The sequence below is a fragment of the Oculina patagonica genome, chromosome 9, assembly GCF_052425735.1.
Source record: "Oculina patagonica isolate OP01 chromosome 9, crgOcupat, whole genome shotgun sequence".
Taxonomy (NCBI): domain Eukaryota; kingdom Metazoa; phylum Cnidaria; class Anthozoa; order Scleractinia; family Oculinidae; genus Oculina; species Oculina patagonica.
The window spans coordinates 29,813,117-29,829,329 of NC_135766.1; the positions used below are offsets into that span (position 1 = coordinate 29,813,117).

General features: G+C 38.4%; 2 protein-coding genes across 2 annotated transcripts in view; one reads left to right on the forward strand and one right to left on the reverse strand.

Annotated features, from left to right (window-relative positions):
- On the forward strand, nucleotides 1-5,543 carry LOC144664717 (uncharacterized). Its single transcript, XM_078525919.1, has 4 exons — nucleotides 1-506; nucleotides 1,462-1,787; nucleotides 2,853-3,101; nucleotides 4,850-5,543. The coding sequence occupies exons 1-4, from the start codon at nucleotides 25-27 to the stop codon at nucleotides 5,128-5,130; spliced, it is 1,338 nt and encodes a 445-aa protein (XP_078382045.1). The 5' UTR covers nucleotides 1-24; the 3' UTR covers nucleotides 5,131-5,543.
- The window catches only part of LOC144664629 (PAS domain-containing serine/threonine-protein kinase-like), a 24,613-nt gene continuing 13,921 nt past the window's right edge, over nucleotides 5,522-16,213 (reverse strand). The window contains exons 12-19 of the mRNA XM_078525783.1: nucleotides 15,322-15,471; nucleotides 14,740-14,865; nucleotides 14,521-14,655; nucleotides 13,441-13,497; nucleotides 12,702-12,844; nucleotides 11,051-11,184; nucleotides 9,070-9,201; nucleotides 5,522-7,628 (exon numbers count right to left, since the gene is read on the reverse strand). Coding sequence (XP_078381909.1) covers nucleotides 7,438-7,628; nucleotides 9,070-9,201; nucleotides 11,051-11,184; nucleotides 12,702-12,844; nucleotides 13,441-13,497; nucleotides 14,521-14,655; nucleotides 14,740-14,865; nucleotides 15,322-15,471 — 1,068 coding nt within the window. The 3' untranslated portion in view covers nucleotides 5,522-7,437. The remainder of the gene's footprint in view (nucleotides 7,629-9,069; nucleotides 9,202-11,050; nucleotides 11,185-12,701; nucleotides 12,845-13,440; nucleotides 13,498-14,520; nucleotides 14,656-14,739; nucleotides 14,866-15,321; nucleotides 15,472-16,213) is intronic.

Here is a 16,213-nt window from a genome sequence, read left to right on the forward strand (position 1 = left end):
GTCTCACCCGGCCCTCTGGACCAGATGCAGAGTTTGTTTAGAATGGAGCCAGACGTGAAACGCCTCAAAACAGACAAGGATAACACAGAAAATGGCATTTCCTATGCCAAGGCCTTAATTTCAACACAATCCCCGTGCGATGGAACAGAATCTAGCGACAAACAAACCGTTGAAACAGAAGGGTCGCTAGACGCGGGAAAAGACTCAAATGAGCAACTTCCGGTCTGTAAACATGGCGTAGAATGCACGGAAACAGATTTGATTCACTTTGCAGAATTCTGGCACCCGACTGAAAAGGACGATGGGGATCAAAATAACAACAAAGAGGACGAAAGTTGCGAAGAAAATGAATGCGAGGTTCTGGAGTTACCGTATGACGAGGCCACAGCAACGCAGCCTGTTTTCGACGAGTTTAGCGACAGCGACTCGGAAAATGGCGAAGATGATAACTCTGTCATAGTAAAATCTCACGAAGAACGACTTGGCAGCGATAGCTGGGGATCTCAGTAAGTACTTATGTTTTGATGAAGTTAGATGGTGCAAATCAAATATAAAACAAGGATTGCTTTTGTGTTAAATGAAGCGCGTGCATATTAAAATATGCAACGTGGATTTTCGCAGTCGGAGCGCGCAACTTGAGCACGCAATTTTTTAATATGTCACGCAAAAATATATCTTTAGTACGAAACGCATATTGAAGGTAATGATTGTATATTTTAAAAGCAGTTTCGTCTAGAAAGAGGGCCGTTTATCTCTTTTCATTCCTGCTGAACTTAATCAGCTTACATTTATGAAAAACAAATGTTCTTGTCGACTAGTGCGCCTACTTAAATATCAAATTTACATCACAATAGTTAGAAATGTCATGCTGTTTACATACTTTATTATCAAATGAACCTGAGACGTGTTAAAGTAATCAAAATTTTGTAGTGAAGAGATTACAGTGGCTGAGTTGTAAAGGAAAGAGTTTGCGACCTGAGTTCGCGTGACTTATGCCATAAGCTGGCGTCACGCAATAGGTGGCTACAGGACTTTCACCGCGGCTTTATAGTCAACCTCAAATACTGAAACAGTTCATTTTTAAACGTTCTATGTTCTTTACATGTAACTGTGTTAAGGCAGAATCTTTTAGACACTGGTCAGATTTTTTTACAATCCCTGTAGATTTTCTTTTATTATTCTTGGGAGAGTTGAGTTTAAATCAAGTCAATTTTCCTTAAAAGTTTCCAACTTCTCACAAACTTCCTGCCTTAATCTGTTATAAAATAGACATTCCAAGGAACTTCCACTGAAAGGGCATATATTTGCAACAGCGTCAATGTTTCCCTCACCTAAAAGGCGACAGGTGGGCTGGAAACAAGCAACAAAACAACATCAGAAAGCCCCTTAGAAGGCCTCATTAAAAAGGTGTTGAGAAGCAAGGTATTGACTGTTGAAAAATTACTTCTCATTGTCCTGCAGACTGTCAAGAGATGACACAGTCCTGAGTCGTGGTCCCAGCATAGTAAAGTGCTATTCTCTTTTGTCTGAAACTGAGCGTCGAGAGCTCATCAGAAGAGCCTTTGAAATGAAAGATCTTTTAAAGAAGGAACTAGATAAAACATTAGGCATCATTGAAGAAAAGAACAAAGAGCTTAGACGAGTTCACTCGCAGCTAGAACGAGGTCATCTGATGGTTGACGGGGAAAAGGAAGCTTTGGAAAAGGATGACTTGTGCTATTTTCCTCTTTTTGCTGAGAGGGAATATAAAGAAGGATCTGCAGCTCAGATGCATTTTCGTCTTGCAGGTGAACTTTGGGACATCTTTATTGAGGGATTGTTTTTGTATCATGCCTATAAACATGTCCCCTTATGGCACAGGAAAGGATCCAGAAAATTCAGCGATATTTACAAATAATGACAGATTTTTAAATTTTCTTGGGGGAAGGGAAGGGAAGGTTAAGTCTGTATTGAGGCCTAGAGGTCTGTCAGACTGGAGCTTTATATCCTTAGTAGGCTCCTGAGCATTAAGTGACTGGAAGTATTTCTACTCCCCCCCCCCCTTCCCCTTGGATAGGTTTCTGTTCCTTTGTATGGTTACCGCCCTCCAGCATTAAATTCCTTAGGACCCATTTAGAGGAACTATGAGAGTGAAAACAATTCAATGAGCCAGACAGGGTTTGAACACTGACTGCTCGATCCAAAGTCCAGCACACTAAACATTACTGCCACCATGCCTCCCTTGGAGCAGGAGGCGCGCCGCAAAGCCCACTAAATTTACCCATGCACAGCATTAACACCATGGCCCGGGGGGGGGGGGGGTACTCCCATAAATTTTGGATAGGGGTGTGCCGCCCAGGTTCTTAAACCCTGACCCTATTTAAGGATAAAGAAAGCGAAAATTGATACCCTTTTTAAGGCCCAAAACTGAAAAATGACACCCTATTCAAGGGAAGAAGAAACGTTCCGTGACGACGCAAATAACGGCTAACCGCGCACAGCAAAACACAAATCTTTATAAAATCAAAATCGCTTTACTAACACTTGAACGGATGCCTTTTTACGTTTAGCTGAGCGTTTTTTTAGCTGATAGAATTTAGGTACCCTATCTAAGGATCACACTGGGAACACATTGCCAAAAGGAGCAAAAAAGATACCCTATTTAAGGACTGAGAACCTCAAAAACCATACCCTATTGGGCGGCACATACCTATATAGCCCATATATGGGAGTACCCCCCCCCCCCCCCCCGGGCACCATGGCTCAGTCTCCCCTTACATAACAATAGAATTAGTGTCTACTAGTATGTAATAAATTTGTCACGTATGGGTTTAGTAAAGTCACTCTATTGTTTTAATTTCTTTTCTTTCTAGAATCCCAATTCTACAGGCTTGTGGATACAACAGACAAGTATCGCGTCACCAAGGTAGAATATGTCGTCAACCCAGTCATGATCAGACGATTCCAGAAAGCTCGACAGAAGCTGAAGAAAGTTCGAGGGGAAAAGATGTCATATCCAGTACTGGCATTCCATGGAACAAAGGAGACCAACATTCATTCTATATGTAACACTGGATTTAGAGTTCCTGGTGATGCAAATTTTGAGCATGCCACTGATACAGGTAAAAAAAGGAATATCTCAGGAGCTTTCCTTACTTTTAAGGGACTCGCGCTATATAGGGAAAACAACTGTCTAAATGCACGCGCAAAATGGCGTAAACAAACTGTAAAAGTGATGTACGCGCAAAATTACAAATTTATTGAAAAAACGCATCACGTTTGTTCTTCAGTTTGCTTACGGTTAGTTCCACTCCAGTTTGCTTGCGGTTAGTTCCACTCCGGTTTGCTTGCGGTTAGTTCCACTCCGGTTTGCTTGCGGTTAGTTCCACTCCGGTTTGCTAGCGGTTAGCTTTTATTTGTCAGTAAGGGCAGCACTTTTTTAAAAAATTGATAACTGAAGCACTAGCGTAGTACTAATTTTGTTTACGCCATTTTGCGCGTGCATTTAGACAGTTGTTTTCCCTATATAGCGCAAGTCCCTTAAAAGTAAGGAAAGCCATCTCAGGTGTGGATCCAGAAAAAATGCTGACCACTTTCCAATAACACGAACGTACACAAGCGCCGAAGGAGCGAGCCTGGAAGCATGATTGATATTGACCAGTACCATATGCCTGGAAGCTTAAAAGTCGCATTTTGATCTTGAAACATAAAAATTTTCTTTAACTCCAAAAATATAATTTATGATCGTTTAAAAATCTGACCAATTTACGTAAAATGGTAAAACTGGTCTGGATCCGTGCCTGTATCTTGTAGAAAAGCATTAATATTTGATAAAAAAAAATCAGGACTTTAATGGTTTAGTTTTTTTTTTTAATGGTTTAATGGTTTAGTGTTTTTTTTGGTTCAGCATATATATACCTTATTACATGAAATTTTCGCGACACGTTAATTTCGCGATTTTGAGGTGCACATATTTCGCGACACTTAAATTTTGTGATTTTGCGAAAATTTTGTATTTTGAATCACTTTAATTTCGTGTATTTGAGTGAGACACAATTTACATTTTCTTGGCAATATATTTTGACATGCCTTTGATAGACATAAAACGACGAACGAACAATAATGTCAAAATTAACCGAAACGCAGGGGGGGGGGGGGACATAATCTTGGCATTAGCAACAACAGAGCAGTTCTCACAATGTCTACAAGTGAGTCAATTGGCGACAACATCCTGACATTTACATTGATTACTGACATATGCGAGTCACTTAATATTCGCGTCATGTTATGTTCGCGACACATTGTTCGCGTCACTTTAATTTTGCGATTTTTTTAGAATTGCGAAATTAAAGTGTCGCGAAAATTTCATGTAATAAGGTAGCGGTAGTATGAATTGAGTCAAAGAGACTCAAGGTGGAGAAATTATCCACTGTGGGAGTAAAATGTCTTGGATAGGAAAACAAAGCATGCAGTGACCTTATAGCCAGGGTTTCAAACCTCGCTATTTTTTTCAAGTTGCTGCTTACAGTTCACCACAATTTGCAAAATGACCCTTCTTGCATTGTTGGCTGCTCCTGTATAGTATTTATTCGATTAGTGCCCACCTCGATACGCCCTCGTCGCCCCCCTGAGGTAGAAAAATTACCCCCCCGCCCCCCCCCCCCCCTCTATTGGGAAAGATTTTTGAAAATTTTTTTTTTTTTTTTTTTTTTTTTTTTTTTTTTTTTTTTTTTTTATTTAAACCCCCCCACCCCCCCCCCCCAACCCCCCCCCCCCCAAAAAAAAAGCCCCCGGAAAAAATAATCTTTATTAATTAGCTTTTATTTATATCTTTAAAATCTATTCAGTTTGTACACTTTTTCTCATTCAGGATTTTATGGCCGGGGTGTGTACTTCAGCGAGTATCCTTCCTATTCCATGACTTTCATCAGAGGTGCATCAAGGCTCCTTCTATGCCAGGTGCTACCAGGAAAGGTTTATCGATGTATCAACTTGATCCATGGAGAGCCCCTGGAGATGGGCCATGACTCCCACACCTCCCCTGACGGGAAAGAACTTGTCATCTTTAATTCTTATCACATTCTTCCATCTTATGTTGTCCATTACGGTGAAGCTAAAGGAGACTTCTTGTATGAAGCTACTGATACATAGGTTTCACAGTTTGATATTGTTTATGGCTAACCAAAAAATACTTCCTCTTTGTCAAGATCTTTGTCAAACTCCAAATGCAAACACAAGAGAAAACATATGTGAACTAGCCCAAAGCAAATGCAAGTGCCAACGCAATAAATGAGAAAAAAATATTTTCTTGCTGTGCTTGCGTTTGCATTTCACATGTGAGAGCTGAGCAACGCGAATGCAAGGGAAGTGAAGCATGACTTGTCTGCCATCTTGGAAAGACTTCAACTGCACCTGCGTATCTCATGCTCCTTGTGTTTGTGTTCCACGTGTATACGTCTCTTGCGTTTGCATTTCTTTAGGACGGAAAAATTACTGGTAATGTTGCCAATGTTATTAAGTGGTAAAATTAACTACACATCAATAAAAAAATTATTTCTCTTTTACCTTTTATTCGGATCAATAAATTATCTTGTGACCTTGATCAACACATACAAGTTACATCTGTATATGGAATAATGTTTCCTGTGTCTAAAATAAATTACTATACAATTCATAACACCACAAAGGAAAACTTCTGTTCCCTCAATAATACAGCTACAGTTTTGATTGCAATTCCTTGAAACAATATTTTTTTCACCCTTAATAAATGTGGCGCTAACATTTAAGTCTGGGATAAAAATCACCATACTAATGGAAGCTACTTTGGAGGTCTTTGGAGGCTTTAAGTGACATTTCTTTTATAGCTTAAAAAGGTATAAAAGAAAGATAACTTAAGGCCTCCAAAAACACAGTCAGTCATTACGAGGCCATCACTTGGTCTGCCTGTGACATACATGTAAGCATTTGACCTTACCTATATTTTATGGAAACATACAGCATATCCCAATATTTTGAACCTCCAAAGGAAATTAAAAAAATTGCTTTGAAAAATGGAGGGAAAGGAAATGGATAAATTGCAGTTTTCAACTTAGTCGAGGCAAGTCCAAGCCCCCCCCAAAACAACTTTTAGTTTTACAGTTGGGGGGAATAAGTGCTAGTTTTGGCAAACCTTCGTTGACGCACTCGAAGAATTCCCGAATAATTTCATCCAATCAAAAAACTAGTTTGAGCGCTCACGAGTACTCTAAAAGCAATCACGCATACAAATACTGTATATCATGTTGCTTAGCAACTTCTGGGACGAAAACCGCGGGCTCAGTCACTTCTCAAAGGAGTGATGTACCTATCAACTGGCACATGTTCCCCAGACTGTTTAGTTATCAACTGGTTCAAGAAATCAAGATTTTACTGTGTGTTATGGAATCTTAGACTAATTTTATCCTGTGAACTATTATTTTAATTTAATTTATTATTTAAAGACTTCACACTGTTTTACACATAATGACATGTATATTCAGTCAGTTGAAAGTAAAGCTAATTATTTTGTATAGCATGTCACTTTACAGTGATTCTTTAATAACACTGCCAAGAGATTACAAGATGACACCACTATGCAATACAATTCCAAAGAACACATAAAATGATAATATTTACCATAATAGCCTTGATTAAAAATAACTGTTTGTTGTGAGAAGAGCTTACCAAAAATAATTAAACCTGGGTACTGCAAAATGAAGGTCTGTCTAAACAAAGAGAATAGACAAACTACGACAATCATTGGCGTCACAATTTCCATGTGGTTTACGATTACAATAGTCCACAGCTATTGACCAATCAGACCATGTGTAGCTGCAACTATATTAAATAACACTTTTAAATAACAGAGTTAATAATAATAATAATAATATAATAATAATAATAATAGTAATAATAATAATAATAATAATAATATCTTAACTGAACATAAGTTAAACAATATCAATGGGTATAAGATGAAAACCAAATATTTATAGCTTTAAAAGTACCAAAAACCAGAATTATTAAAACTAAGAAAGTTTAAACCAAAGTCTAAACTACATGTAAGTTTCATAAACACGCCTAAAAATCAAAAAATAAAATAAAAGCTTAAATGTACTGTATGACAGAAAATAAAACATTTTTGTACAATATTATAATCTCTATACATTTTTAACATACCTTGAAATTCAACTAGACTGGAACTTAAGATGTTAATTAAATGACTGAATAATTTAAAAACCAACTTTCTCTTGACAAGAGAGTAAGTAAAGAGCGTAAGAAAAGTGGCCAGTGATAATTATGATTTAAAAGTGGCTATAAATGGCTTTGATAATTCAAGCCTGAGAGATCGTCAATATTCATCTATGAAAAATCAGCCTAAATTTCTCACGATGCGCAATCTGACACTTTGAAATTGCTTAGTAGAGCTTGTATTTTATGTCACGTTTCACCGTCGCTGTTGTCGTCATTGTCAATCATGCTGAGATATTCCTGAAGCGCAGATAACTGAAGGTTGTCTTGGTTACCATACTCTATGACTTCATCTTGCGTGATATCTGCATCACTCTGACTGTCATTTAACCCAATGACTGGCAGTTGTAAATGTTGCTGTGAGCCATCCAGCTGATCTCCTACAAAATAAAATTCCAGAAAGTTGGTGAATTTAAAACAACTTTATGGATGACCTTATTATTGTGAAATCCAATAGATCCAATGAAATACTGTAAATCAAATAGTAATGTCTTAGGGCTCATGGGGGGGGGGGAGGGGGCAATCAAAAAAGTTTTATATGGGGAGGCTCTGCCCCGAGCTCTAACCCCTTACCCTTTTATATACCATTTTAAAAAGAAATTGCACAACTTTCGTTTAACCCTGTCATATACCTGAAAAACTTGGCACGGACATAGAACACATGATGACTGTTTTCTTTTTTTTTGTTTTCTTATGTACCTGAAGCTTGAAAAAGGTACCCCTCTCGGGCAGAGCCTCCCCATATAAGCCATTATAGGGAGTACATAGGGAGAACCCCTGCCCCCAGAGTTTTAGGCAACCACTTATTAGATCCAAACTTAAAGCTTAACTCACTGATTTACATGCGATACTGAAAAGATCAAGACAATATTATCCCTTACTGACACATTCCTGTATTTTCATCACCTGTCTGATGGACAATGTATGAGTCACTGCAGTGTTCGACACTAACTTTCTTGCCAATTTGCATTACCTTTGGGCAACCAGTTCTGTTTTTCTGGTTGCCCATGTGTCTTTTTGGTTGCCCACCTAGTAAAGTTTTATTGCCCATTAGCACTCAAAAGAAAAATTCAAACTTGAAAAAAAAATGCTCAACTTTATTTTACAAACTTGTCTTTTTGTTTTGGTGTTGCAACAGTGATTCATTGGGTGATATAATCAGTCATAGAGCACAGGCTCATTGATATTGAATAAAGCAGTATACAAAAACTACTACAACTGTTCTCTCATTTCTTTGTGTTCTCTCCTGTATCTATCAAACATCAGCCACAGAAAGTCCGGGCAAGCGTTAGTGTCGAACACTGCACTGTCTCATTGTTTTATTCTTTTTAAGCATGTACAAAGGTAAGTGCATTGAAAATTTTAAATGTGCAATAATAACCTTTTTATAAATCAGGGTTCGTACACTTTTTCAGGCAAAAAATTCAAGGACTTTTCAAGGACTTTCCAGGACCCTTCTTGGAAATTTCAAGAACTTATTTTCATGAAATTTACCCCAAATCAACGATTTCCAGTCTGTTGTGCTGTTGATGTGCTTGCTAAAGAACTAAAAAAATCGCATATTTTGGCTGTCTTCTCATTGCGGGTCTTCTGATCTTCAATGAAAAATCAAGGACTTTCAATGACTGAAAACCAATTTCAAGTACTTTCAAGACCTTGAAATCGAACTCCTGAAATTCAAAGGTTTTCAAGACGTGTACATGAACCCTGTATAAAAAGATTGCGGGGCTTTTTTGCCCGGGCCTGGGGGGCCCCCGGCCCCATGAACCCTGTATAATTATTATTAATAATTATTATATTGATGACTGATAATAAATTCACCCAACACAGCATCAAATGAGTATTTGGTGATGTCCACAGGCTGGTTGATCCATTCATTTTCCTCCAGGTCTGTAATAGTGGCTCGCCACCGAGGATCAGGATGCAACAGCCAGCAGATAATAAACATGAGATCTATCAAAAACAACAAGAACTTCAGTTCTTGTGACATGTGAAGAACTGAACATTTGAAATCAAGCTGTTGTCAGAATTAATATCAGGAAGGCTCCAGTAGCTTCATGCCTTTTCTCAATTGGTTATTCTCCTACATGTACAGGGCTGCAAATAATTTTTTTAACTTGAGAGGACATATGTCCTACAAAGACACCATCTTGGTTGGACAAAACAAAATTGTGGTCAGACAGATTTTCATTCATCCTTGCCATAAAATGATTTATGATCAAAAAATTGACCGGACATTATGGCCGACCACACTCAGGATTTTTGTCAGACATGAGCAAATTTTGGTCGGCCAATGTCCGATGACTGACTGTTATTTGCAGCCCTGATGTAGATGCTCTTTTGGGCTTGTCACACAATCTTACTTTTCAATGAGCATTTAAGTAACTGTGTCAGTGTAAGCACAGATCAAAGAAAGTCCCTATAGAAGGAGAGTACTACATACAGTGGAGTCAAGGTTCTTTTTGAACCCTTGATCAATCTCGTTCCCAGAGCCTGCATTCCCTTTGACCAGCAGTCGTGAAACTCAACGGCTCTGGACGAATCCAAAACCGGAACCAGAAAATCCTGGTTCTGTTGAGATTGTGTGTGTGCGCCGGAGATTGTGGTGAAACGAAAAAGTTTTTAACCGTCAATCACCTTTAGACGCCTTTGTGGTGGGCTTTCAGAATAGCCCAGAGCTCCCGATCCCTGGCACAGACCAGGGCCTTTTTCTTGAAGGTCCCGAAAAGTTTTCACACCCGAAAAGCCATAGCAAAATCTCAAACCATATAATTACAGAGCTGTTTAATTCCATAATATTTTTCATATGAAGAGACGTTTCCTTCATACAAAGTTTCAGGCCTATACACTTCTCTGTTTTAAAATACAGATAATTAAAAATGGCTAAAGTTACGGGCCCGAAAAGTTTTCAGGGCTTTTGAGAAACGGGCCCCAGAAGGATCGCGGCCTCTGGGAATGAGATTGCCCCTTGATTTCTTGAATCTCCCTTTAACTCAAACCAAAAGTCATGTCCTTTTGATTTGCCTTACACAGTCAAACAGTAAAGTTTTTACCTGATTTCTTGAACTCCCAATTTTTCAAACCAATTTTCACCTCCCTTGGATATGTTGCAGTTATTTTTTTATCTCAGTTAATTTTAAATTTTACCTAGCTAGCTTTTTCCTAACTAGTTAATTTTTTATACTAGGTAAATAATAGGGATAGGGTTAGGGTATGGGTTGGAGTCATATATTTTTAAAAAAATAGTGGTTCATCCAACATATCCTACGTGGCAAAGTGGTAAGGGGTTGGACAGCAAATCCAGAGGTCAAGAGTTCAAATCCAGTGCAGGTTAGTAAAAAGAAAAAAAATAGATGATAGTACTTAGAGGAGGGGGATAATATTAATAGCAGATAGTAGGGGGGAGGGGTGTTAGTAAAGATGGGGGGGGTAATGAGACATCAAGGGAGGGGAGGTGTTTTGCTTTTTCTACTTATTAACCTAGTATATAAAAAAAAACTAGTTAGAAAAAAAAACTAACTAGTTAACTGAGATCAAAAATTAACTGCAACAGATACACAGTTCCAAGTACAGTAGCAAAATTTACCTTTTTACAAGTGTATATAATTTCAAAATTTTTCACACAGCATTTATCCTGAATTAAACCATTTTCACCAATTAGAGATGATAAAAAAGTAAACATTATTTTAATGATAGGCACCAAGGCCAAAAGGCACACAACTGAGTTTAAATCTACCAGATTTTGAAAAAACATTTTGTGTTGTACAAAAAATTTGTAAATTACTGTACAAACAAGTCTTACCATTTGAAACAGCGTAAGGTGGATGAAGCTCAGCTCTGATTGTCTCCTCGACATCATAAAATGGATTCTCTCCAAAAACTAGAGTATATAACGTAACACCCATTGACCACAGTTCTAATTGCGGCCCTGTGTATCTGCAAAATACATCAAAGCATAAATATTTTAAGCAAATTCAGGCGGACCTTTTTCTAAGTGGACACCCAAGATGGGACCTAAAAAAGTGTCCACTTAGGAAAAGGTGTTTGGATCTGCAATGTACATAAAAAAAAAAGGTAAAAGGTAAAGCAACTTTATTTATACACGGTTTGTGTTTAAAGCTAGAAGCTATAATATATTAAATAAACATAACATGGTTAAAAATCCCAACTGGCCGGAGGCAGACCAGTTGGCTATTTACAAGCATGATCGAGGATTTGAACTCGGGACGACCGAGAACAAATCCAGATAGTGGTCAGAACGGGACTTAAACCAGGGACCTCCAGATTTCAAGTCCGGCGCTCTAACCACTCGGCTACGCTGCCTCCTGTGGCGGAGACCATTACTAGGTGTGTGCGATTGGGAGGAATCTGCTTACAGGAGGTGTCTGTCCCTAACAGATGTAACGCACTTGCAAGCTCCATTAAAGGAGCTTTGTCACGATGTTTTAAGTCATTTTTCTGATTACTTCCAAATTGAAGGAAACCTTAAAATAATAGAACTTTGTGTAATGTAGGAAAACAACAAAGGAGTAAACAAAACACGAAAATAACCAAGGATGGTTTCGACTGACAAACATTAAGACAGATAACAAACGACAAACTTGAAAAAAATTGCCAGTTTTTTCAAGATGAGTTGTGCGTGACTGAGCTCCTTTAACCTATCAGGTAGGCTTATTTTGTGGTAGGATTATGGGGGGAGGAGGGGGGGGGGGTCAATAGGCCGGGTTTTTTTTATGGAAATTTGCATTTTAAGAATCTTTGGGTCTCTTGATGGACAAGATACTATGTCTGGAAACTTTTGGGTGCATACAATAATATCTTATTAAAAAATTAATAAATTACAAGTCTATGAGCATACTCCATAATGATAATCACAAAAAAGCTATAACTAGAGTTAGTAAAAACTAGCAATGGTATATTGCAATTCCTGCATTTTGATTGGTTAACAGGCAATGGTATATGAGCTCATATACCATTTGACCACAAATTTGTTAGCCAATATGTGTCAACAAAAACACCTGGGAAGCTCAAAAATTGCAATTTTTGGGCGTTTTTAATAAAACAATTATTCCACTCGCGCTTGTTGGATATGAGATCATTATAGCCAATTAGGTGCATAGCACCTCGTTATTTTCAGAACAATTTTTGCAGCTGGTATTTTTTGGGGGAGTAGGGGGAGGGGAGAGGGGAAGGCTTATTTTTTGGACTTCTTTTTAATAAAACAATTATTCAACTCGCACTTGTAGGATATGAGATCTTTATAGCCAACAAGGTGCGTAGCCCCTTGTTATTTTCAGAACGATTTTTGCAGCTGAGATTTTTTTTGAGGGAGGGGGGGGGGGGGGAGGGGCAGGCTTGCTTTTTGAAATTCTTGGAATGTACTCATGATCAAACCAAGAACAAAGTAAAAATGCACAGAAACTGCTAAAACAGATTACAGTGTATTTACTCACTTATTTCCCATCAAGACTTCTGGTGAACAGTACTCCATTGTGCCACAGAATGTGGAAAACTTTTTGCCTTCCTCCATGTATGCTGCTGACCCAAAGTCAATCAGCTTGATGTGAAATTTGTCATCCAAAATGATATTCTCATCCTGTGGTTACAATCATGTACAAAAATGTAACATTAAATAATTTGTAATAAAATGATCACTGTTTAAGTATTACTGTTACAACTGAATAGGAAAAATTGTAAGCAAAACATACATGTACATGTATCTGCAAAGATTGCTGAAGTATTCTGAACCGTGAGTGACATTACACATTAAAAACCCTGGATTGGGTTTAAGGACGACATGTATCGAGGATAAAATAAAATGCCTCTAAAAAGTTCTCTCAGCTAAAATTAGTGGAAGGGGGACAAGACTGGGGGGGGGGGGTGTTAACAAAGAAAACGGTGAGAACTCAACTTACATAATGCAGCGTGCTCTTGTGAAGCCCCAAGGGGCACGCCTCGACATTTATTTCTTCATATTTCAAAGCTGTAGTTTTCGTTTGCATGGTTTCGTACAGTTAAACAAACTCTTGTTACATCCATTGTGTAGCTCAGTTGGTTAGAGTGCTCAACCGGTATCTGGGAGGCCATGGGTTTGATTCCTGTCAGGGACTCAGAATTTTTTCTTTGTCCCACGCTTGTGTTACATTGCATATTTTCTCACAAATAATATTGTTTTGTCTGTTTAGAGCTTACCTTTACATCTCGATGAAGAATACTTCTGCTGTGAAGGAAAGATACAGCAGAAACAACCTAGGACAAAATGATTTAGAAATCAACAATAAAGTCTTGTTACATGTACAACCAAGTCAGGGCAATTTTTCTTTATCACAACAGAAGCATTTACATTTAATAGATGGATGAATTAATTTAAATCATCCAGTATCAGTGAGAGTGGAGGTGCGGTGGCCCAATGGTTACCGTATTTATTCGATTAAGCGCCCAACCTCGAATAAGCGCCCAACTCGAATAAGCGCCCACCTCGAATAAGCGCTCACCCTTTAGGTAGGAAAAGTTAATAAGCGCCCAGCTTCGAATAAGCACCCACCCCCACCCAAGAAAAAAACTGAAGTCCATAAAAGGAGTATTGATTATTGAAATTGACTATGCACTACTAAGAAGACTTCCCCCATGACCGAGTTTTCTTAGTATTGTACAGAAACTTTCAATGAACAATTAAATTTCTGCTTTAGTACATCTTCACGTTTTGTTATTATTTATTATTTTGTTACAAAAATAAACTTAATATTTGCTGAAAATCGTAAAAATTTAATAAGCGCCCAGCCTCGAATAAGCGCCCACCTCGAATAAGCGCCCACTCTCAAGGTCCAAAAATTTAATAAGCGCCCAGGGCGCTTAATCGAATAAATACGGTAACTAGTATCCCGGACTCCCAGTTGAGTAGTCCGGGTTTGAGCCAAGGGCACTGCATTGTGTTCTTGCGCTCTTACAGTTAGTCTCATAGTGCCTCTGACCACCCAGGTGTATAAATGGGTACTGCTGGGGTTAACCTTGCAATGGACTAGCATCCCATCCAGGGGGAGTAAAAATACTCCGGATTAATGCTACAGAATCCGGGATAAGCTCTGATCCTGATGAGCCACTGGGCTCGACAAATGGCTTTACTCTTTTTTGTTTATCAGTGAGAATCAATAGTTCTTTTAATTACTGAATTAATACACTTCACTATGCACTGCATGGTATAAGTGTACACATAGCAGTTGTCAAGCTAAAGAACACACACATTCTGCAAAACAGAGAATGATGTGTAATTACCTGTCTAAACAAGTAACTACAGAGAGCTTCATCTGTTGCAGGCTGTCTGTCGATAAACTCAAACAGATCCATCCCACTACCATGCTTCTCCATAACCATTTGAAAGAACTCTTCATTTTCAAATGCCTCTAACATCTATAATACAAACAGAAATAATAAACAAAGATTGCTTCAAACAAATCAGGTTCTTTTCAAGTGATTTTGTAAGAAGATGTTTACCTTGACAATATTTGGGTGTTTAAGCTTTGCCAGCAGAGCAATTTCTAAAGGAATTGAACCCAAAACAGAATCATCTACCCAGCAGTCAGCCAGAATTTTTGCTTTCCTGATGAACTTCACAATGACCTGAAAGGTAGAAATAAGGACATCATTAAAGGGACTATGTCACAGATTTTACCAGATTTCTGAACAGCCAAAATTTATATTTCTGTTGCAGGAAACCTAAAAAATAATAAAACATTTTTATTAAAAATTGCTATATAAGAGCACTGAAACTGTTAACATGGATCTTTGGCTGCAGATGGCTCAGATGGAAACAGATTGCAACATGAAAAAGTAAGGCTTACTTTTTAAAGTTGTTTCTGCCCGTCTTCAACAAATCGATATTATAGCTGTAGCTTGATTGCAATCAAGCTACAGTTAAGCTAATTAAAGTTATATCTTCCTTTAGATGTTCAAAGATAATGTTCTAATGGGTTAAGTTGCCTACCACTAATTGCAGAACAGCTTAGACCAAAAATCTACGAAATCCCCTGTGAATTATGTGAGTATTTGTTGCAGGAACAAAAAAACAACTGTTACCTTTAGTCCATCAGATCTTCTCTGACCCACTTTAACAAACCCAAATGCTCCTTTTCCTATTGACTGGAGGGTGATGTACCTCTCATCATATCGACCACACCCAGGTGAGGGCTCCTCTTGTACACTTCCCTCACTCAAGTGATGGCTGAGCTGTGAGTAATATATATATTTCTTAGAGAACAACATGTATTTCCCCTTACATCTTGGCTTAAAATTAAAGGAAGCCTCGAGCTATGCGGCCGATACTGTTGAAGCCTATTGCAGTTTCTGTAGCATTAAGCAGCTAGGAATATTAGAAATCTTCCCATTTTACTATTATGCCTTTTGTATGGGAACAGAATTTTCTGATTTATGCAAAATGTGAGAGTACTCTTGAAGCTAGAGTTGCTGTTGGTCTTGAGAAACTGCAATGAGATACAGTTCTTTCCATACCAGGGCCCAGGGCTCTTATTTACTTTTGGCACCTCAACAAGGGAGGGTGCTTATTTGAGACGGGGCGCTTATTTGGGACAGGGCGCTTATTTAATTTTTTGAGAAATAACTAGACTACGAGCAGTCCCTATTTTTTCGCAGAGTCCGTCGAGCTTGAAGTGAAATTTTTTTCGAAGAGTTCGTCGAGCTTATAGCGAAAAAATTACGCGCGGGGGGAGGAGGCGGGGCAAGGCGAGAAGCGAAAAAAAATAGGGACTACCCGCAAAGCCACAGCGTTTGACCTTTCACGGCCGAGTGATTTTTGGCTTAGATTTCAAATCTAATTTACCGTGTCCAATAATATTTCCGCATTTTGACGTACTGTCAATTGACACCGCTGCACTTGGTTGGGTTTGTCACGTACGCATCAAACTCAAAGCTTTTTTGATGAATCATCTGCAAAGTTTTATCTCTGGCGATT